This window comes from Hypomesus transpacificus, chromosome 1 (genome assembly GCF_021917145.1).
Source record: "Hypomesus transpacificus isolate Combined female chromosome 1, fHypTra1, whole genome shotgun sequence".
Taxonomy (NCBI): domain Eukaryota; kingdom Metazoa; phylum Chordata; class Actinopteri; order Osmeriformes; family Osmeridae; genus Hypomesus; species Hypomesus transpacificus.
In genome coordinates, this window is record NC_061060.1 from 8911625 (window position 1) to 8935932 (window position 24308).

General features: G+C 43.5%; 1 protein-coding gene across 4 annotated transcripts in view; it reads left to right on the forward strand.

Moving 5' to 3' along the window:
* diaph2 (diaphanous-related formin 2) overlaps positions 1-24308 on the forward strand; it is a 232401-nt gene that overhangs the window by 74750 nt on the left and 133343 nt on the right. For all 4 annotated transcript variants that reach the window (XM_047039318.1, XM_047039237.1, XM_047039480.1 and 1 more), the window contains 5 exons: positions 9179-9318; positions 20753-20827; positions 20948-21017; positions 21758-21894; positions 24038-24146. In XM_047039318.1, the coding sequence (XP_046895274.1) occupies positions 9179-9318; positions 20753-20827; positions 20948-21017; positions 21758-21894; positions 24038-24146 (531 nt within the window). The remainder of the gene's footprint in view (positions 1-9178; positions 9319-20752; positions 20828-20947; positions 21018-21757; positions 21895-24037; positions 24147-24308) is intronic.

Sequence of the window (24308 nt, forward strand, 5' to 3'; positions counted from 1 at the left end):
ATCTCTACATCTGTTCCATGGGGGCTCCGGCCACAGACGCAGTGATGAATAGGTATTCCTCCTGCTATTGAGTGAACAGAGGGCCTGGATGGAGGCAGGGTAATGGTGCGGATATTAGAAGAAACAGCTTTTGTTTCCCCAGATCTCGGAGTGAATAAGTCCAATAACAGTGATTGGAAGAGTATGAGAGACAACAATACACACACACACAACCACACAGACACACACTCTGGACAGACAGACAGATGCACAGACAAGAAAACAGACAAAATCTTTCTGTCTTTAGCTGGCTTCTTGTGACGAGAAGATAATCTCTCTAGGTTTTTTATTGGATCATATTTCATATGTCATGCTATGTTCTTGCTGGATGCTTTCAGACAATTTCAAATCCTATGTAGCAGCACACCAGGACAAAGATTAGAAATAATTATATATATATATATATATAAATAAAAAACCTCAATACAGACATGAAAGGAGATCAAAGCTGACAGAATAGAAAATACTGTAATAATCAAATAAAATGCTTATCCAACTCAACGGTTTGATGTTACAAAACGTGTGTGTTTAGACAGCAGGACACTGACCCTTAGACAGGATTATAAATGTGCCAAGACGCTCTGAGTGCTTTCTTGATCCACGTCTGACTGAGTACACACACACACACACAAACTAGACAATCTGCACCTGGCTTTGCCTATCTCCAGAGCCCAGGTCTCCAAGAGAATCATTATAAATCATGCTAGCATCATGCTCGACATCAGCATGTGTCCTTAGAGCCCGTGTCTGGACAGGGCATCACTGGTGTCCCAGCCAAGGCAAAGGTACCCTAGCTAGCCCACTTCTTACCTCTATCTCTAAATATCTCCCTCTCCCTCTCAGGCAGGAAGGTTGACCACTGCACTCTCCATTATGGTTAGAAAGACAGGTCTTTCAAAGAGACTCCGGTCAGCACCACTCCCTACTGCACTACTATGTGAATTCATACCATTCACAGATACACATAACCTCCAGCAACAGGCTATTTGACATGAGTTGTATTGTTTATACCACTCCTCAAGGATGTTGTTATCGTGGAACTGCTTAGAAATACATTAAAAGAAAAAGACGGACTCCACAATCACAAGCTTTCTGGCATCTGTCTTTTTATTTATACATGGTCCAATCTTGCCCTTTGCCGAACTTTGGATAGCTTGTCAGGGATAGTCTAGAACTCTACAAAGAACTCTACAAACTCTGCATTGCAATCAATGCTGCCAGAATCACAGTTAAGCCTAATACACAATGCTTTCTCACCTCTTAAATGGGCTGCTTGTTTACCCCCCCCCCCCCCCCCCCCCCCCCCCCCACACACACACACATCCCACCGTGTGTAAATTTACAGCAGAAATAGTGCGTGCGTAGATTACCAAAACACCCACATGCTTTCTGATGGCTCTTTTCTCCCGGTGTGGTGTTCACTTTGCATAGTAAGCATTGTATTCAACTCCCAGGAACATTCCGGCACAGTATTGAGCAACTGCACTGACCTTTAGAATTGATTGGCAGAAGAAGGAGTCCCAGCCTTAGACCAGAGGAGCTGTCTCCTTCCAACTTGGTTAATTTGAGTGCTCGTTATTAACTTGCGAGAGCTGGGGAGCTAAACCCATATCCGTCCCCGGTGGTTTGGAGGTGCTCCGTGAATTCTGCCCATCCAAAGACACCTGTCTGTTAACCATCAACAGTCCGTGGCGCTTATGACGCTAACTGAGGCCTTGGCCTTAAACAGGGACATTTTCCTGCATTACCGATGTGAAGACTTGCATTTAGCGCTGTCCTAGTGCGATGGGTTCTGACTGTGGTGCCTGAAGGTGCTGTGTATTATGAAGTCTTGCAGCGGGAGGCCGTGGGACTTGAAATGACTCGACCCACTCAGCTCTCTGGCACTCCGGCTGGGATCTGCTGCGGTCTTCATCGTGGTGTCGTTTAGATCCACTGCAGACTGAGGTCCTGCAGACTGAGGTCCTGCAGAGCAATGGGACATGGCTTAGAGGAGAATTTCTCTACTTCACACACGCGCTGACATGCACATTCTCACACATGGAAACTCAAACACACACACACATACATACAGAAGCCCAAACATGCTCACATATGCATACACACTGACAGTCTCTCACACACACTCACAATCACGTCACTGCATTACTGTTTCCATCAACGGAAGGACAGCGGTCCCTTTTGTCTCACTATAATTGACTCTTAATTGAAAGGGGTTGATTAAAACACACAAACGTTGATCAGGTTTTCAAATGAGACAGTTGGATATTCAGACTAATAATTGAGAAGATTTTAAGAAGAACAAATCTAAAGTATTTTCTAGGGGGCACACAGTGTGTGTGCGTGCTGTACTTGTGTGAGTGTTCCTGTGTGGTGTATTGTGATCTGCAGAGCACAGAGATGTAAAGATGTGCACCTTCCAGCCAGAGGAAGTGGGTATAGATATAGAAATCGATAGTGCAAGGCCAAGGTCCTGGCCTTAAGTCAGGACCAGCTCCCGAAACCAGCTGCTCTCTCTGTCTCTCTGTTTGTTACTGTAAGCAGACAGGGAATGGAAGGAAAAACTCCTCATTCTCTTAGACCAAACCTGAAACTTTTGGAACCAACTCAATATGTTGTGCCTAAATTACACTGAAGTCTGATAGTTAATGATTCTGTTGTTCTGTGTGATGTTCTAAAATGCTGCCTAAATTGAGTCTCTTTGTTGTTTCTAATACAATATCAGCTCATGATGTTAGCTTGGTGTTTATGCCACCACATCAGTCAACACCAAACAATAGTAACCGTGCCATGTCTTTGAACAAGGTGTCCTTGTTGTCTTGTTGTTGAAGGATTGTCTTGGATATCTTGCTACAGCATGTAATGAATCTATTCCAACAAGTCGATGCCTGCTCCTCCAAGTGCAATGGAGAAATACTTTTTTAAAGACGAAAGGCTTTGATGTGCAAATCTTTTATTGATATATTCATTTGCTATGCTTATTGCAGCGCCTTCCCCACCCCCTTATCTCCGGCGTTTTATTTTATTTATCAGTAAACAGCCTGAAGTTGTTTGGAACAGGTTGAGCTTTTGTCCTGTCATATCTAAATGCGTGGCATAATTTGTTCTTAAAGGTTGTTTCGGATTCTCGTGGCTCAAATCATATTTTATTGATATTTTCATATCTAGATCACAAACATTTACAGGCCTCTTCAAATCTGCCAATCCCATTCACTGGGCTCTCCAATGTTTTTTTGGTAGCTGTCTTTGTTAATATCCTTTTCAGCGCAGTGCAAAGAAAGCTTAAGATGTCCTCAACCCACCCTAACCCTGTGTGAAGTCTGGACCAAACAGAGCTGAGCAAATGGAGGACCTTTTGATAAGATCACGGTTTGAGTGAGGGTTACACTGCAGATTCACTCACGGTCCTCTCTGCACTGTTATGTATGGGTCCTGAAGTCTTTCAGATACTATTAGAGACGTCATTGATGAGGCTGCACTGCAAGTCTGCTCACGGTGGACATGCGTAAGAAAGTGAGACTTGCCAACTTGCCTGCAGCCTCTGTTTATGTCTGGGTCAAAGCCAGCGGGGGGGTAGAGGTGTTTGTGTGTGCGCGTGTACTCCTCAGAGTTCAGGAACCTGCTTAGTATTATCTCTGTGTCGGCCTCATCAATGAGTTCCTGTCAAAAAAGCAGGTTGTGTGTATGTGTTTGTTGAATGCTCCTTCCCTTGGTCCGGCTGTCTGTCTGGGGTCAGACACAGGCTAAGGATGTCCAGAGGACAAGGGATGGGTTTCCATTTAAGAGGTAAACACAGCCGGACCATCCCTACAGGTGATGTGGGAGTAGAAGACACACGTTCTACTCAGAACCACTTTTAACTAAGTTTGACTCTAAGAAATGACACCACTCAAAAAGGTAACTTTCTCTGTTGCACGTAAATGCTAACAACACTTTTGACCTCGGATAAAGATCATGAAAGCTGTAGCAAGCACCAATGACAGATGACAGTTTTGTTAAAGGTTGAAATCATTGAATCGACAGGCTTTAACAGCTGCAGTAGAGTAGTGTGGGTGCGTGAAGGCCATTGAATTCAAGGCATCCTGCCATCCAGCCTACACAACAAAGGCAGAGCACTCGGCTGAAATCTGCCCCTGAAAATGGCCGCTAATAATATTACATTTAATTGGTCGTTATACAACTTTGGACACCATGTTTTTTGGCATAGCCTTCTACGTGTGTCAAAGTTCAAGTCATCGTTCTATTCATTGGTATCTCTACTTTTTCACCGATTATTGGAATATATACTGTTTTGCCTTTTTGTTTAAGGTTTGATATATTAGTTCATTCTTATCAGGCTCAATATCTCTTCACCTTTTGTGGCTTTTGTCCTGGTTTTCAAAGACCCCGAGTCTTTAAACAGGAAATCTCAGCTCCGTCTGCTCTCCTGTCCTCTCCCTCAGCACCAATCCCTCTATCTCCAGACCAACTAAGCTGTCATTGCTATTGGATCAAAAGGTTAGCTATAGTCATGTTTATTTTGATCGCTCGCACACACACACACACTCTCTCACACACACACACACACAAACACTCACGTACATACACACACACACACACACACACTCACGTACACACATTGTGATAATTTGGTCTCTGCCCAGGAGTTCATGTTCTCTTCAAATTGAAAGTTGTGATTTTATAGGAAGTACTTTTGTTGTTGTTCTCCCCCCCACACACACACCCTCTATTTCCCTCTTTTCATCCTTTCCTCTCCAGTTTCATTTGTACAGCCTTACCACTGATGGTACCATTGCTGTTTAATGCTTGGTTATTTGTTGTGAACTGGAATGGTTTCAAAAACGAGTCAAACTGTCAGTGGTCGAACAGTCAGTCTCTCTCCAGTTGGGTTTTAATTTTGAGAGATAAGATAGTATAGAAAATAGTATAGAAAATATAATATTTACAAGAGAAAGAGAATGCAAACCTCAAAAGGTGAATATATTATATACAGCACCTTAAGTGATTTCTCCCATCACACGTCTCTTTCTCCATTCCTCCACCCCTCCATCTCCCTATTCCCCAGCTGCTTGGCTTAGAAAAGCCTTGCCCCAGTGGGAGCGCGCTCCTTCAGAAGGGCAGAGAGAGAGCATGTCCACAGGTCCTGGTGGGGAAGGCCCCTCTGCGGGTGAACAGTAGCTCCCTGGCCACATGAAATTTCTTATCTGCAGGCAGCAGAGCCTTGTCCTTTAAGTAGGCGTCGGGGAACTCATTGTCCAGGCTGCGAGCATCTCAACTGATCCGTGTTCCCATGACCTTTAGGACCCCGGGAGAGACACAGACAAACTTTATATTACGCAAGATACATGTTTATGTAAGGTTTTTGTGTGTGGTCTTTGTGTGTGTGTGTGTGCTTATGCGTGCATATGGGTGTAATCATTTGTGTGGATGTGCGTTGCTGTGCATGTATGTGCACACTTCAAAAAGGAGGGACTCGCGTGTTTGCCTCTGTGTCCCTGGCTGCTTGAAAGCCTGTCATTCAAATTCTAATGAGCAGGAAATTACAGCGTGAAATAATTCCAACCACTTGGCTTTGATACTGCTTGATGTGCACTAATTGCCAAGATGGTATCTGTATTATTTTTACCAAAGATCAGTGGGGTGCTCTGGTGATTTTTCTTAATCACAAACAAACAAGAGTTAATTAGGTTGTTCATTATTCAGTTTTTGTTTTAGTTTTTTGTTTTTTGGGGGGAGTAGCCTCTTGTTGATATGATTACATGTATTTCAATGAAAGACTATAGCATGTCGACTTGGATTCCTCTTGTCGTTTCTTGCGTGGCTTCCTGTTCAGTTTCCCCCATGCCTCTTTCCTCCGTTCTCATGGTGGCTCTGATCATGCCATCAGATGGATGAACCTCCTGTCTGGTGACATGTTGTCAGCTCTTGAAAAAGCATCCGTGTCTCAAACTTGAGAACCCAGCCATGTGAGAAGTCTCCTCACTGTGCTCGCTATTCTGTTCCATCACACTTTAAAGGTCATGTACACACTTGTAAACACACACATGCGCACACACACACATTCATACCAGTAGCAGATTATTTAATTAGGCAGATGTCAGTGCTTCTCCAGATTAGCATTTAACAGGATTATTCTGCCATGCTGCCCTCACACTTTAATACATTACAGTGACCAGTGATCGTGTTTGCCGTGCTATCATCTACCCCTGTCCCCTAATTACACCTCTCCAGCTTACGTTTAAGACATTGAGACAGAGCGAGAGAGACAGAGAGAGAGACAGAGAGAGAGACAGAGAGAGAGACAGAGAGAGAGACAGAGAGAGAGAGAGAGAGAGAGAGAGAGAGACAGAGACAAAGAGAGACAGAGAGAGACAGAGAGAGAGACAGATAGTGAGAGACCGAGAGACCGAGAGAGTGAGCGAGAGAGAGAACGACTGACACGTCGTTCTGTGCTTTCTAGTGAGCTGACAAAGAAGTTGAATAATGTATCAATCACTCTTCCTGTGTGTGTGGAGAGGGCTGTGTGGAGGCTGCCAGCTTGTTATTGTCTCATTACAGGGGAAGATGACATGTGGTGGTACAGCCTGCCTCGGTGTGTCTGTCTCCCTGCTCTGCCTCATAGGATGTACCTCGCTCTCTCACTCTCCAGGGAGAGAGAAAGAGAGAGAGAGACGGCGGCTTATGTCCCATGTTTCCTCCTAGATTAAATTGACAGGTTCCCTGAAGTAATTGCTCCCAGTACTATTTTCTTTGGCAGGAAATACCGTTATCGACAAATGTGGTATTCAATAAAAACAAGAGATGAGACTGTGAGGCTGTGGTCAACAGGCTGTGTCTTTTTCTTTACTGGCCAGGTAGTTATACTCCCGTCCTTCACCCCCACCCCCACTCCATTTCCTGTGCTTTCCACCTCTCATAGGTCACTCTTGCCCTGGTCACTCTCTCTCTCTCTTTTTTTTCTCTCTTTCCCTCTCTGTCAACCCCCTCAGTCTCTTTCACATTGTCTCTCCCTCACTTTCTCTTTTTCCTCTATCTCATTCTCGCTCTCTGGGGTCTCTTTTGACCATTTGCCTGTGTTGACCAATTCCCCCTGGCCTGAAGGTTGAAACTCAATTACCCAGGAGCTAGCAGCTAGCACCGCACTTGTGATTGGTAAGGTGCACTGGTGTAATGTTGATATCATCCCATATGATTGATTTGGGCCAGGGTCATTAAACGGCTTATTATGGTCTGTGTCTTTGGTTTCTGGAGGTAAAGGTCAGAAGATTCTGAAACCGGAGATCTACACTTTCTTTCCAGAATGGTCAGTGTGATGGGAATCGCTATGTGAAAGATAGCGATAGTAAGAAATGCCCGGAAGAGGTGGTCTTTGACACAAAAACATTCTATATTTAGTTCTGACGTTGAACATAAAGTTATTATATTTAGCAAGGTCGTAATGAGTTAAACACTGAATGACTATAATGTTCTGTGAATGACCCCCTAAAGACCAATAGTAATGACATGCTGTGGAAGGTAATACAGTATGTGAAAGGATTCATTCCTGGGCAGGTACAGACTGGGAAAGGTCAGGTTGTTAAGATGCACACCTTCAAAGCTGAAGTGAGCCTTCTATCGAGTATAAATAAAAGAGTTAGCCATCAGCAGAAGCAAGAGCCAGGGGTGCAGTAAGGGGGCTCACCTCCAGAGCTGCGGACCGCAGCAGAGGGATGGCTCGAGGCCATCCCAGCACAGAGACATGGGAGAACGTACAAATGAGAAAGTAGCTGCACCTTTTCCTAGTCCCTTGCTAACTTCTCCCAGCCTCGTGCCAACACGGCCAGTAATGCCTATAAAAAGGACAGGACATAAAAAGGAATATTACAGGATCAGACAGATACAGGTGAGAAAGGGTGGATGGTAGGAATGTATGTGCAAGTGCCTATCATTTGAACTCACCATAAAAGCTCACAGTGAGTTGATAGTGTTCGAGTGAAATATGGAGTCTGTACATTTGTGTCGAGATGCGCTTGAGGTAGAACATTTTCCCTCTAGCTTCCCCCCCAAATCTTTCAACGTTCTATGAAACAGTGAAAAACACACAATTAACAGGATATTGTTCAATGTTTTCCCACACATGGCAGTACTAGGACATTTCCAAAGATAAAACACCTGCAGATTTACTCCTTTTCAATATCACCTCTTCAAACCAACTCACTCCCGTTATTGGCTGTTGTTGGTGTGGCTGATGGCAGATCTGAATGATGTGTAATAACCCATGTTAACAGGTGGGGTGTTTGGTGTTTACAGTAGACGTCGCTGTACGTGCAACCCTTTCCAGGTCTTCTTTGTGAAGAGTCAATCCACTTAGCAGCAGTGTGCATGGTGCAGGGGCTTGGCAGCCTGCCTCCCTTCTTGTGTCCCCGTAGGAAGGACCTCCATGTCAGCTCTGGCGCGGCTGATCCATAGCAGTGGAAAGACATTTCCATCTATAATTTTCACTCTGAACGCGACATTTGACACCAGGGTTTTGGCTCTGTTTCAGAGCAGAACCCCTGGGAGTTTGTAAATGAGTCTTTCAGAATGTAAATTGGAACATACACCACACATACTGGACAATACAAAGGAATTGTTACCCCATTTTGTTTCTATCTCTTTTTTATTTGTTGGGGGGGTGGTATTTTGCATTTTAGGAGCTTGGGCGATTTGAACCAGTGAACAAGAGTTGAGCTGTGGGTATGTTGGGAATGATGGGGGGGGGGGGGGGGTTTGGGGAATAGCAATCATTCTCACCTGCTGGAGTCCAGTGTGATCTGAAGCCCATCCCCAGACATGAACTGTGAGATGGTGTGATACCTGGGGTTCTCATTGCCAAGGCCCTCTACTTCCTGTCACATGTAATCATCACAGGTCTGGCTACATGAAGCCAGTCATCCACAATGATACCAGCACTCTTAGAGCCAGACTGATGGAACTGCAATGACAGAGCAATTGTATAGATTAGTTTGGAAAAAAGAGGTTTAGCATATTTCCATTATTGGATGTAAATGACTTCCGGAAGTTACTTTTCCGTCTTTGGGTTAGTTTATTGTTATTGTTCAATGTTGTCAGGTTCTTGGCTTGTATCAATGACTTTGCTGTATGTGTGCTTTGGTTCCAGGGTGGACTGAGGAACAGCAAGCATGAGTGTACCCTGTCGTCACAAGAATACGTCCACGAGCTGCGCTCGGGCATCACGGAGGACAAGCTGCTCAACTGTCTGGAGTCCCTCAGGGTCTCCCTGACCAGCAACCCAGTCAGGTCAGTCCCTCACCTCCAGACCACTCCACGTCAGGGGGCTCTGTCTGACTGCTCAACCTCCCATAAAATGGAACAAACATGGACTTAATCTAACTTTTTCACCCCCAAATAGTTATATCTCGACATCTAGATCCAGAGTGCCTTCATCTTTGCAATTTTAACAACAGGTGCCTACTGGCTTCCACTTCCTGTGCTAATTGGGATGTATGTCAAGATCTCTCTTTGGTGTGAGAGGCATAGGCGGCAATGGGCTCGGTTAAAAGGATAGCCCGTAGCACAGGCCGTTAAACAGGCACAGCCCATAGTGGAGCTAAGAAAACGAGCCAATCTCCTCTGTCACAGGGAGTTGGGAGTCTAAGGTGCCAGAGCTCACCACTCTATCTGTTAGGCTGGAATAGATACCGGGTCTGGACTCCACATCAGAAAACCTCGCTGTTTGATGAGACCTTAATAAGCGCGCGGCCCTCACCCTGAGATCAACCGCGCACGCTTTGATTTCCCTCCCACGCTCATTTCCGACGCCACGGAGAGCTCAGACCCTCTCAGATTTCCTAGTAATATGTTTTGATTGTACGTAATATTTTCCTTAATTTCTCTCAGTTTTCTGCCCTTTCCTAGGGAGCTTTGATTGCCTCCTCATTCAGTCATAATTAGGCCGTCCGACATTGGGGAGGCTGTGCCCCTCCACAAAGTTCTGGGCTTCTCTATGTCTCCTAGATGGGATCTTCAAATATAATTTGGTCCCAACAGCACAAAGGAACCATCAATGACAGGACAGGCTCTCAATTATTTACCAGCCTACTGTCGGAGAGATGTTCCTTAATGTGAATCGATGAGTGGTGCATATAAAGTGGTCATCAGATGAGTGGCAGATATTCTTTTATGTCGCCCCTCGGTGCTTGGAGAGAGGACCTGTCTGCCACCCCAGTAGACCAGTTATTTGATCCAGCGGCTATGACTGGCATTATCCTTGTATCCTGACCGCTCGTAGCAACTAATAGGCTTTGGTGTGGTCTCGCTAGAAAGATCATGCACACCCACAGCTAAAGCAACAGAAATGCTCTGCGCTTGAAAGCAATTAATAGATCTATTTTGCCCTCTTTCTCTCTCTCTCTCTCTCTCTCTCTCTCTCTCTCTCTCTCTCTCTCTCTCTCTCTCTCCTTCTCTCTCTCTTAATCTTCATGGTTCAAGAGTGTTAAGAAAACAGTGGGTTAAAAAAGTAGTTGCTTTGGGTATTGTTAAAAGAAAGAAAAAAGAAAGATCTTTATATACACTGCCTGAAGGTAAGCTCCCAGGTCCTCACCTTAATTAGGGTAAATGACTCTCATTGTCTGGCTATTTCTAATCAAGCCCCTCCTGCCAGGTGTAAGTTGATGTGCTCTACCTATTGTGTTTGGGGCTGTTCATGAGTGTAAATGAGTGTGAATCACATTGGTTGGTGGAGCCCACGTAGTGTTCTCTTCTGAGACGGCATACTCCCAGAGTTCAGTCCTGATAGCGCTGGGGGGTCACGTCAGCCTCGCTCCACTCAGCGAAAGGCCAGTCGGCGCCGAGGGGGCGAGGGAGGCCAGGGCTGCCCTCTGGGTGTTTTTCATAGAATCTTGTGACCACGGAGTGAGGGAGCGAGGAAGCGAGGAATGGTGCTCAGCAGAGTCCTAGCCTCCCACGGAAGGGCAGGCCTAGCCGGGGAGAAAGGCACCCTGGGGTGACAACAAGGAGGAAGACCGAGTCTGCTTCTCTTCACACCACTTATAGTGTGTGTGTGTGTGTGAAGGGGCGGCTTCCTCAGGTTACTCACAATTAATATGAATGCTCTTAATTGTCACGGATCACAACATACAGGAAATGTGAGGTGCTCTTGGGCCATTTTCTGATTGCTCTATGTTAATGTAACCTTTGTAAGGAGATATTCTTGTGTGTTTGAAATAAGCATGAAACAGACAGCAGGACAATGCATTCATTCTTCTTTCAAATTGCCATCTGTGGACGAAGCAAGAGCAAACCTTTCCACAGGAGTGATATTTCACGCTGGTTTTGTCGTTAATTTCATTTCAACATGGTTCCTCGTCCAGTCATGACCACCTTCAAAATTGATGAAAGTGGCTAAATAAATACCACCTCCATTCTCTAGTCAGCTGAGCACAAGTGAAAAGGTGTGTGCCTGGCCGCTTCAACTGGATCATGTTTGTGGTTATTCCTTGCATTTCTCTCTCAGTATTTTTGTTGCATTAATCTTCGGCACAAAAAGGGAAATGATTTTGCAGTTTAGCCCAGGGCTCATCACTCATACTGTGAGTTTCCAGTTTCCAAACTTGTGTTGACCACGGAAGACAAAGTTTCTGTGACAGAACAGCAAAACGATATATTTATACCGATTTACTTCTATTCCTTTGTCATGGATCATAGAAATGGAATGGATGTTTTATCAAAAAGTGACGTCCTAGTCGTCTAACTAAACAGCAAACTATTTGTTAGTTTCAGTATTGCATTTCCTTTCACCTTGCTGATAACATGTTTTTTAGGGACTAGATGATGAATTTATATAGCTGCATTTAATATTAACATTAAAAGAAAAATCAATACTGCATATATATTGGACAAATACAAATCACTATCCACTCAGGGTTGATCATAGATCACTAAACCTAATGGCCACACCAAAATAACAAGCTTGAGCAAAGCAACAACTAGGTTTGTCCATACAAAAACAACTCTGTAAAGTTTACAGTAAATGCATGTGGAGCACGATTTCAGAAATCACTTGACCAATACTGATTAGTAACTGCCATTTTCGCTCATTTTATTAAGTGCTACTCATATCATTCAGACCCATCTTACCAAGTGGTGATCTTGATCACTGTTCATGCTTTGTTTTGGTTTCTGTGTGATATTCAGCAGCCAGTTCATTTCCTCCCAGTGTGCTGTGTTTGTGTGATAGTTTAATTGGTGGGGCTGTGCACCCGTGTGGAGGCCCAGGTGGTGTCCCCGGTAGTCCCACACAGGTGTGTGGCAGGCGGCCCTCACATGGGCACCCACAGATGGCACTGCCTCAAGCACCCACTCCCTCCATCTCCACACATGGAGGGAGACGTTTGATATCATTATTCTTAAAATAAATAATGGTCATCATATACAATATATTTTCTTGCCAATTTGTCTTATTTCCTTCATTTTCACTTTAACGCCCCTGTTGGACCCGAAGTGCTGAATTTTGAAGTGTTGGGCCTGTTTGACATTTTCAAGGAGTCGTGTTTCATTAAGTTTTAATTCACGGATATGAAGTGAGATGCCTACTTACAGATAATGATGACACTTTTATTTCCTCATTTATAGAGAGCTAATGTGTGGTGCGTTTAATGGCATCTGCATTCTGGTATGTTTCACAGTTCCTTTTGTCTGGTGTTGCAGTGTGAAAAGAGCCACGGGGCTGGCAGTGGAAGTGCATGCATTCCAATTCACAATAGCAGAAGTTTTAAGAACTTTTCTTCACACCCACTCAGACACGAACCCCTTCGCCTTATGTCATGTCTATTTTTTATGTGTTTATTTATTTTTTTGCCTGCATCTCTTCCCACTGTGAAGTTCACTTTGTCAGATAATTGTGCTCTGGAGCGTCAATGCTAGGACTAGTCTCGTAGGGCTTCCTGTCCCAACGCTCCATCAATACCTTTCCAATAACAGGAGAGAAGAGTAGCTTCAGCTGCTATGTACATGACGACACCCAGCTTCTCACATTCACGGACCTGGCTTTTGAGTTCCTAGCACTAAGCCTTCAGTATTATAGTCTGACTCTTTTAAATCCCTGCAGTGACTTACACATTGAATATGCTTGCTCTCAGATCCCCTAGACAGATTTAGCCAAAATTGAACTTGCCTCTAACTTTTCATTATGTGGGAATCTTCATAGCATGACTGTAACATTTCCTCCTGGGCATTTCTAGGAGGTCTTTTGTGGAGGCAGGCTGAGTGTGCTGAGTGTGGCATTTCTTCTCTGGGTCAGGGTCTGGAGACTGAAGGTGCACATTGTTGTGATCTTACTGCTCCGCCAGGCTAGGGCGCGGCCACACTTCTATCGGTCTCAACAGCTTTTCCACAGCTTAGCGCCTGTAGCCAGGAACTGTGGAGGTAACGCATATCGCTAGTAATGGGCTTATTAGTAGCTTTGAAGTTGTGCTGCCGCTTTGCAGGAGGCAGTTGATCAGCCTCCAGTTGTAACCCTGGGTGATGGAGGGGAACACAACGACACAGCGAGACACAATTAAATACCCACCAAGTGTCTCTGAGATATATATATATTTAAAAAAAAGATGTTCTTCAAAGAATTTCACTTTTATCAATACTTAGTTTTTCAAGGTCAGGGTACAGACTGTGCTGCATCCATCCACACTGCCTTGTTTGTTGTTGTTGTTGTCATGGTATGATTCACTACAGTGTGAATTCTAGTTCACTAGTCTGAAAAGTAGGACTATGAGATGGGTAGTAATGTAATGAGAAGTCAGCTCTTTGCTGATGGATGTTCCCTGAGTTTGTTTGAGGAGTTTACACTGAAGGTGCCAATGATACAGTATCAGCCAAATATATTCTATAGTGAAGGAATATGGGTTCAACTTTGTAATATCTGATAAACAACATTGCTGCCCAAAATTGCTGCCCATCCATGTCAGTCTGTCTTTAATCAATGCTTTTCATTCACTTTCTGATTCTGGGCGTTGCCCTGTCACTCTAAATCAAACTGGGAATTGGTCTAAGAAATGAGAAATATGTCCTTTTAAAACAGGATGTCCTCAGTGGGACATATGTCTGTTTCTAGCTCTCACAGTATTTCATCATCACATCAGTCAGGATATTCGTCCATGACCTCCATGAATCTTTCACAGAATGTTTTTCAAAATAAAATGACAAATGATCATATCCCTAGCAGCTATTTTCCAATGTTGGTCCAGAAGGATGCATTTGAGAAGAATACTCAGCACAGACATTGACTCTCGTCATATCAAGGACATTGAGGACAAGACAGAGTCAAGTTTTTAGGTCAAACACCTTCCCCTCCCAGCCGTCTCAGATGTAATGGAAACTCGCAGTTTGATTTCCACCATGACAATCAAATGCTGGCTTCCTCCTGGAGGGTGGAGTGGGGGGAGGAAGTACGAGGAAAGTTATCAGAACTTTAGCTACCTGTCAGGGCTGTGGAAATAAATTATCGCTGTTGCTATGGTGACAGAGAGGGGAAAAATGAGTTTGAAACTCTTTGTTGGGGTCATTTTTTCTTGTGCTGTGCTCTGAGACTTGACTCCCCAGACTCAGTTATTACAAAGTGTCCTGAACCCCCTCTGGGCTCCAGACGAGCTCTTCTGCTCTGGCAATTGTCAAGGAGAAGAAGAAAAAAAAAAGACAGGGACATTTTGGCAAATTATTAAATAACCAATGCAGGCCCACAAGGCATGGATTCAGATTTTGTACTATTTTTTTTTCTGTAATTGTGAACATGTTTCCATATAATTCCATATTATATAAGTAAAACTGTGTTCTTAGAAACATACTATGCAACACAAGTAAAGTGTTTTCTTTATTTTCTTAAGCAATACATTGTACAACAAACCTACAGGAGAGTGTTTATGCATGCATCGGGGAATTACACAGCATAAAGCAATCCAGTGCACTCAAAAAGAGTGGGAGAACTAGATTTAGTCCATAACCTCAAATCACTAGCCTCATAGCAACTTTCTGCTCAGAGGCAGTAAAGGGTTAGTGAGATCTAAATGTCCTGGGTGCCTGGGTATATTTTAAGAGAGACTCACATTTTATGACACCATCTGCTAACCTCCCAGCCAGTCATATCTGTGGAGGCCCTGGAGCGAGGCATACATAATTTAGACATATCTGATTTGAATTCCATATTGATTTAGTTAGACATTGTATTGCCAAGGTAATGGGGAGAACTGACATTTTCCCCTTCTCCAAACCCAACACCCTACAGGTACTTTCAACCTCTCCTCTATGTGCCCTTCGTGTGTTCTGCTTGGGCCCTGATCAGTTTTAAATCACATTTACATTCTCAGGTGATCGTCTGCAGCATTATGTGTAAATATCTATATGATCTGATGAACAGAATATTTCCATAAAGAGTACTGCAACATTTTAGGATGTGTTCACATTCTCTAACCAACATTCCAGTGCAACAAAAACCAAGATAACTTTCATGGTGCTTCATCGAAAGACAGTTTTCTGAAGTTTTACACTAAAAAGGTTTTCAAGGGACGGTGAAATGGTACCTTGACACAATTTGATCAACTAAGTGCTGGAACCTTCCACCTTGAGGGCCTGTCTGAAACAGCAGGGGTGGGACAGAATGGTAAAGGCCTCTTTGATAAGCAGTGGCTGTCTGTGAGAACAGGCATCAACTGGAATTATCGGTGGTGGAGTGCTGACAGATTTACCATGTTCTTTCAGCATTTGAGTGTTCTTTGCTGTCTTTGAACTAATCAAGATGTGATGGGAAAGAGCCAGCGTGAGAGAGAGAGACAGAGAGAGAGAGAGAGACAGAGAGACAGAAATACAGTAGATAGATAGATTGTATTATATTGAACTGTACTGTACGTACAATACTTGCCAACGGCAGAGGAAATAATTCCTTTTATTAATGAACCCTATCCTTAGTAGGATGAAGTGATCTTTGTAGTCTCGGTAAAGATGAGAAGAAGGTCTCTCTGGGGGGTAGCAAATTTGCAGATCTGAAGATTCCATATCATTCTGAACATCAAACCCAGGAATCCCTTCTCTGTACCAGCACATGCACACAGCTTCACAGCCCTGTTCAATTAAAAGGACTGATCAATCAGCACTTTGCCAATTCCACACTAGTTCCCCCTCCACTCCCCAGCAGTCAAGGCTTTATCTCAGGAGCCTCAGGGCTGTTTAGGAGATAATTAGACATTTCAGGAATGTTTTGAGCTCAGCGGGGGGTCATTTGCAACTGTCTGGGGACGCTGGTAAACTGTCCCCTATTCTCTGTCTACTCTGTTTATTTAATCCTGCAATTGCATTTACTTCTTCGATTCACTCCACACACACAGACAAACGCACATGTGCTGCCTACAGCACTTTTGTTGTTGCCACTCCAAACCTCCTTTAGTAGCCCCCAACCCCCCCACCACCCCCCACCACCACCCCCCTATACAGCTCCCCTCTCAACCTCCAATCTAAAACCAGCAAAAAGTGGAACATTCATTTAGGTGCGGGTTTGATGTGCAGTCATTGTGAGACCCCCGTTTTCGGGGTCCTGCTGAGACTCGAATGCCATTAGAGGCGCCGGGTGGTCCTTCTCAACGATGCCGACCCTCTACTCTCAGCGCTTGGAGCAACACAGCCAATCGCATTGGCAGGGTGCTGACACCAGGGATATTGTCCTCCGCGGGTGCCACCGGCTTTAGCCTCTGCCTCACTCTCTGGAATCCAATATCTCCAGCGCTGCCACTGTTGCTTCTGCGAGTGGGAAGGTTAATACGGCTTTGTAGTCAGCCACATGCAGACCAACACTCTGTTCACTGAAACTGCTGAAAGTACTTGTGCCTGTGTGTGCAGGCTGGGGTGCCCCCTCTGTCACGGTGTTCAGCAGGGATGATTACAAGATCTCCCCTCCCAATCATTTTTCTGAGAGGGAAGGAAGTCGATCTAGTGAGCCAAACGCATGTCCAGTCGTCAATGCTGACTGATTAAGGGAAGGTCTAGCTAGCGGATGTCTTTACTGTAGGTGCATGTATGGAAAGGCAACTGACCAGTTGCCGTTATGGCAGATACAAATATATGTGTGTGATCATAAAATCCTTTACCCTCCACTACTACCTTTTTTTTACGCAATAGCTCCACTTTGTAACCGGATTACGAATATTGTATAACATTTTTCAAAGTTTCATGTGAATCACATGTTTTTCTTTCATTGACCTTTCCAGGCCTGCTGTGTATAGGTTAAGACTTTAAATGTCCTCCGGGAACAGCAGATATAACAAGCTTTGAGAAACAAGGGAAAATCGCCATGACGCTAATTACTGTCAAACAGATTCATGTATTTCCTATTCAGTAATCCCATTTATTGCACAGTCCTTTTTGCTATAAAGTTCATAACCTTTTAGGCAGCAGTTGTAGGATACTGATGCAATTTACTTTTTTATTTCTTCCATGAACTGCCCTAAAGGGCACATGATGAATGTACATTTTAGCATTTTGGAAATGTGAAGTGAGGTAACTTCAGGGGACTTTTTAATGCAATTACATTTAACTTGCACATGTTTATTTTTGTACTGCTACTTTTATTTATTACATATTTTGTTTTTCATCATATACATATTCTCAGACATTCTCACATGTTTGCCATACAGTACAGGACTTTAGCATATTCTATTCTGGTAGTTTCAGTGAGCCATTGCATTGATTTGAATCTGAATTATTTCCCTCCTCAGAATGCAAAATCATACGACTGAGCCAGGCTGTGCTTGGTTTCAGGTTATGATGTCGTAGGCATTTGATGTGAGCGTCTGCATGCCTCAGGTGGAATGCAGCACTAGATGGGTCAGGAGAGGCAGTGCAGGGCAGTGATATGGCCCAAGCAGTGATATGGCCCAGGCAGTGATATGGCCCAAGCAGTGATATGGCCCGAGCAGTGATATGGCCCAAGCAGTGATATGGCCCAGTGTGTAATCCTATGAAAGATGCAGCTCCCACACAATAGTCCCCAGCTCGTCACAATGGAATAAACAACACAAGAATGAACAATGCTGGGCCACTGGCTGATATCAATAGACGTTGTGTAAGCATCACAGCATATGGTTAGTCATCAGTCAGACAGAGAGGATAAATGTATGTCAAATTCAGCCATAGAACATTCTTGTAAATCTGTCACTTGTAGCATATAAACACTGTTCAAACCCCAGTATTTCCCAAGCCAAACGTCTGTAGGTCAATTATTTATGAAGCTGTACACCTGTCAGCACACACATTCCATTCAAGGTCAGTGATATATTTGATTCACACCCCCAAAAGCGTATTGGTTCAGAATAGCAGGTTACTTGTTCAGATATTGTAAAGAAAATAGCTAATGCAAATAAAATAAAATCTTCTTGTTCAGATATATGTGAAATTACAGAGCAACTATTTTTATAGGTTGATAGACAAATACAACTAAATATAACGTTATGGACAATTTAAAATAATGTATTTTCTGTTTTGTAGCTACAGTATATGAAATGCCATCTTATTTCTCATGTTTTTCTACTATATTGAGTGAGAAAAACACTAACACCTTGTTTATCTGCTCCACGGTTTGGCTGTAAAACCATCTCATATCATTTCAACTTTTGTGGCGCTTAACACAAATACAACATAATTGCGTCAAACAAGCAGAAATAGTATACATAAAAAATGGCTCGCTAAGACAGACCATGAATTTTTCATTTTGCCTGCGGAATGTACATGATTGCGAAAAGTAACACAATTTGGTGGCACTTAACTGGAGGATTATAGCCATCAATATTTCATGAACTAGCTCCCCCCCAAGTTAATGAAAACCTTGGATGCATGCCACAATCTGAGGCGGGGAAAATGGTACTGAAAGAATAGGATCCCATCTATTCCCAGTGCCTTCATATCTCTTAGTTAAACAATCATAGTTAAACAAACCTAACCATCTTAGACCCAGATCATACAGTAAGTGCAAACATATGAACAGTTTTAGCTAAGACCACAGCTAAAAGCTTAACAGAGTTGAGAAGATAGACCGAACATGTTGAGAAGATGAACAGTCAGTGTTGAGTAGATAGACAATAGTATCCTACCTTTGCTCTCTACTAGCAACATGGCAGCTGATGGAAACATCGTCAACCTTTCCTGGTGTCACGTGTGTAAAAAGGTGTTTGGTTTCAATCTATTTATGGGATTGTGTCAAAATACACTACCATGTAATCTAGAAACTACCTGCCTAGATTAGCTTTGATTCACAAGAGGTATGAACTGTGATCTGCCAATGAATCTCATTTGGATGTCGTGTCATGTTGTGCTCAGCCTTCCCTTCTAGACAGAATCTGAGGTAACACAGCGACACAGTGTAATAATCACAATACCTCTCCACAAATATTGGCTTCATCTCCCAAGCCCTCACAGACGACCCACAGATGTGAATAGGGAGCATAAACACTGATTGTGGATTTAGTGAATTGTGCTCCCCCAGCCGTGTCTCCTCTCGTTAGTCTTTGTTGCCTCACGTTCCTCATTTGGTCCAACCACCTCCATTTCAACGTGAGGTTTTCTTACGAGCAGCATCGGGATTATACTTTACACTGATTTAGGCTAGATTGTTTTCAGAGATCTCATTTTTGCTATCTGGGTTTAACAATGTTTGCATGCAATATCTGTCGCAAAGCTGCAAAGAAAGAAAATGGCCAACATTAAACTGGAAAGGCCCCTCTGTAAACAGACAGTTATAAATGTTGAACATTATGCTGCTTTGTTTTATTAACAAAGCATATTATTATAATGTACTGTACAGCAATGATAATATTTAGCAAATTAGGTCAGGGCACCCAGTAATGAATTTTGAGTAATTGTTTGGAAGGCCATAGAGTGTTTATAATTTACCGCTAATTCCATCACCGACCAGAGAGATATCTCCTTTCACCTCCGTCCATCAGCCTCAGGCTGGTGCATATCACTGCTAATCGAGGGCCTTCTCCGACTAGCAGCGTCAATACAAATGACTTTAATATGTGGGTCATCATTGTGTCGAACCATTGTCAAAAAGGGGAAATAGATCATTGAATTATAGCCCTTTAGTGGCACAAATTGCTCCATGCGTTTTGTTTTATTGACAGTTGGGGGCTGAGAACAAGCGATGCTAATGACATAATGTGGCGGTGATCAGCCTCTGCCCAGGCTCTTCTGCCTTCTCCTCAGACTAGCTCACGCAGACTAACGGCCTCATCTGCACTGGATCATTTCCCATCCCCTGATACACTGTAGGTTATAGCCAATTATCTCCCACGATCCATTATCGATTACAGTGTTATCTTTCTTGCATTTCTTAATCTGTTGGTGCTGGTACACAGGCTGCAGGGGGCCAAGAAGCAAATGACTAGACCACAAGAACTGGAGTTGAGATGGATGGCTGTTCATTTGCCTGTAAATGGCTGTGAGATATACAATCTACAGTTTAGTATTAGCACAGAAAAAGGACTGTGCTGATTTGCGGTGGTTGGTCTCGTAAATAGTTTCTCTAAAGTAATAACCCGGAAAAATGAATTCATCCTACCAGTTGTTTACTCTATAGTGTGCTGAAATTATTGATTGCCTCAAAGACAACAGGAAAAGAGGGTTTCAAATTTGGAATTTACAGAAGCTCAAACTGTACTTATTTTGCTGGCTCTGTGTGCTCTGTCCTTTCTTCTAGTTGGGTGAATAACTTTGGACATGAAGGACTTGGCCTCCTTTTGGACGCTTTGGAGAAGCTTCTTGAAAAGAAACAGTAAGCTTTTCTAACAACTTTCAAAGACAGCTCTTTTCATTATCTCCGCTATGCACTCGATATATTTTGACACACCACAGTCTGCATTAAATAACATCAACTTGCTTGTCTTTCTTTCAGACAAGAGAATATTGATAAAAGGAACCAGCACAAGTTGATCCAATGCCTCAAGGCCTTCATGAACAATAAGGTTTGTAAAAAAAAAAAAAAGAAAAAGGGTTTTGAATGCATGGTAGGTGTGTCCTTCAGGTGGCCAAATCTTATTGGTAATAATTTCCAGTATGAAACTAGGAATGTTTCATGAACTAAATAAAATATATATATATTTGTGTGTGTGTGTGTGTAAAGCACAGAGAGAGACAGAAGAGTGAATGAGTGTTCATTGATATATTTCACCCTTTCCTTCTTGTGTAGTTCAGGTTGTCAGGTTCCTTATCTAGCCGTGACAGGTGTTGTAATGGGACAGTAACATGAAACTAATTTGCCATTTTCAGTCCATTGTCTCCAACTCTTTAGGTAATCTTTTTTCCCTTTTCTTTTTTTTTTGGGCAGCACTGTCTCATTTCTAGAAAGTAGCACATAGTTCAAGGATGGATGAGCTATTGATATTGCTACCCTTTTACTTAATCCCCATATGTGGTCAACTCTGCCCATAACTCAAGTGGGAAGAGAGATTTAAAGGTAGAGGACTATATTTGTCCCCACAGCCTTGTCCTGAATTGGATTAATTTATCATAATCTCCATTTTCCTCTGGCCTCATTGTCCCTCCTTAAAAGAGAATTAGGGCTAACTATTACTTATATTAAGAGGTGCTTTGCATAGTTCATTTTTAACTCGCAAGTAAGTTCTCCATGAATGCAAATGCTCTCATTAAATGACACCCAATGGACTTGTTTAATTCATTTCTTTTCTCTCTCATATGTCGACAGTATGGTCTGCAAAGGATTCTGGGAGACGAGCGGAGCCTGTTGCTGCTGGCCAGGGCCATTGATCCCAAACAGACCAGCATGATGACGGAGATCGTCAAGATTCTCTCAGCAGTGTGCATCATAGGCGAAGAGAACATGTAAGTCCAGTTCTTCACACACCTGCTCCCCCCTAGGCTGTGTCCGGTCACCATTGTAATCAACCCACTTCTCTCCCTGGGAAACACAACACACTCATTTCTCGAATCAGATTACAAATACAAGTGTATTTATAGTTGGAGACAGCATTTCCAACACTGCACATCCGGGGCTCTCACATTGTGTTAGCAGCAATGGCTTTGAGATGTATTGGAGTCTGTCAGTTAACATGTTCTGATTTAGCTGTTTGGGCTGTGTAATGTATTTAAGTGTTCATGTCGTTGACCATGAACACACAGACTGGCTGACAGATTATAAATTGAATCCAGGGGAGCATTTTTTATTGTGTCTGCCACAGGGGTAGTGTAGAATAACAATGGCACTTCAAAGTTAGTCTGCATGCAGCGCCAGAACAAAAACAACCCCACAACTGATGAAGATGCTCAAATCTCAATCTCAGAGGCTCAAATGCTTCTTGCTTATCAGTTTATCAAAATTCATCTCATAGGTTAGGGATTTTGCCCCAGCTGTCTTGATATACAGTTGGCTGTTAGGATTCCTCACCTACAATTATCCATTAACCTTTTTCCTGTGAACACACACACGTGTGTAACACACCCTGTGGACTATCCCTAAGTAGGGTCCTATGGGTAGCGCGTCTGCAGAAGATCAGCGCAGCCAATCCCAGGGCTCTCTCAGAATGTGCCTTTGAGTGACACTCTAAAGAGCTGAAGCTTCACTTCCTGCCAACTCAGTCCTGACATGTATGTTTGTGACACTTCTTGAGCGAGGACATCAAGCAGGAACACAAGGGGTTAAGCTGACGAGGTTCTCTTGAGATATACAGTTTGAACTGGCTTTAAAGCAACCCAGTATATAACCCCCCGCCCCACACGCATGTCTCTATCATCATCACTGCCGTCACATAGGAAGCTGGCTGTATTTCAAACGTGTTCCAGACATCTTTGCTGCAGTTGGCAGTAGTGGGTCATCGCCCTAATCTTGAAAATCCTACACAAGGAGTTTCCCTGTTGAAATGAAAACAGCAAAGTTCATATCAAAGCTAAACTAACTCTGACCGAGGCCATCCATGATGACGACATCTCATTAAATCTACAGAGTTTGTCCCCACCGACATCAGACAGTGCCGTCCTGTTATCAAGGGACTTGTGGTTAGATGGGGAGATCCCCTGCATAGCGCCCTCTCCCCCTCCCCACGCACTGCGCTCCAGAGCCAGTCTATTTTGGAACAGGGGAGGATCATAGCCGTGGCTGGCTTGTGAGCCATCCTGCATCCCTGGGGACTGCTACGCTTCAGCACGTCCTGGATGGCAAGGGGAGAGCAGCGACAGAGATGTGGAGTGAGAGGGGGAGAGAGGGGGAGTTGGTGGTGGATGGAGAGAGAGAGTTTGGGTAGGAGAGAGAGGGAGGGAGTTGGGGGAGAATGAGAGAGAAAGAAGGGGGAGTGGTGGGGAGACAGACTGAAAGAAAGAAAAAAGGAGTCTTGCCTCGCCTTTGTTGTTGTCTCTCCTGTGTATAGCAGATGAAGGCGAGGCAGAAAATGTTGCATTTCCAGCGTGATTGTGCGTGCGAGAGAGATATAAAGTATGGTGCAACACAAATAACGGCTACATTCAATATATATTTGCCCGTTTAAACTCATTTAAACGGGCACATTTCTAGAGCTGCACCTTATTTTCAATATGTAGGACGTAGATTTTTTTTTTACTTGGCACAAACTTATTTTGTTTTAGTCTGATTGTCCAATTTGCCATGAGCCCTTGTGAGCATATTCATTTGTTTCCTCAAACAATAGGTGTTTCAAACCTTTCCTTGACATCAAATTGCATTCCAGAATTTACAATTCTTTGTGCCCATAGATTACGTCATCAAAACAATTTTTTCTTCTAGCATTTACAAAGTGAACAGCAAAGCAGCTATATTACATTACCTATAAATGACAGTGTTGCAGACAGTCTGGCCCTCAAGGTTGGGTCACTGCTAAATATCTGGCCAAGGACTGAGGCGAAAGGAGGCGATAGACGGGGTCAACGTTGAAATAGCAATTCCATGTCCTGTTGCTGGGACAGTGAAAGTGTTTGCTGACTTTCTCTCGGCATCCTGTCTTCTTTTTTTTCCCCTCAGCTTGGAAAAGATCCTGGCTGCCATGACGATTGCAGCAGAGAGGAATAACAAGGAGAGATTTGCTCCGATAGTGGAGGGACTGGAGAACCACGAGGCACAGCAGCTCCAGGTCAACACGCACACACACACACACACACACACACACACACACACACAAACATACACACACATGCACAAACACAAACACACACACAGAGGGCTAACCCCTGGATGAAAAGATTTTCCCCAATGCACAATGCCCATCACACACATTCTCAGAATATGTAATTGC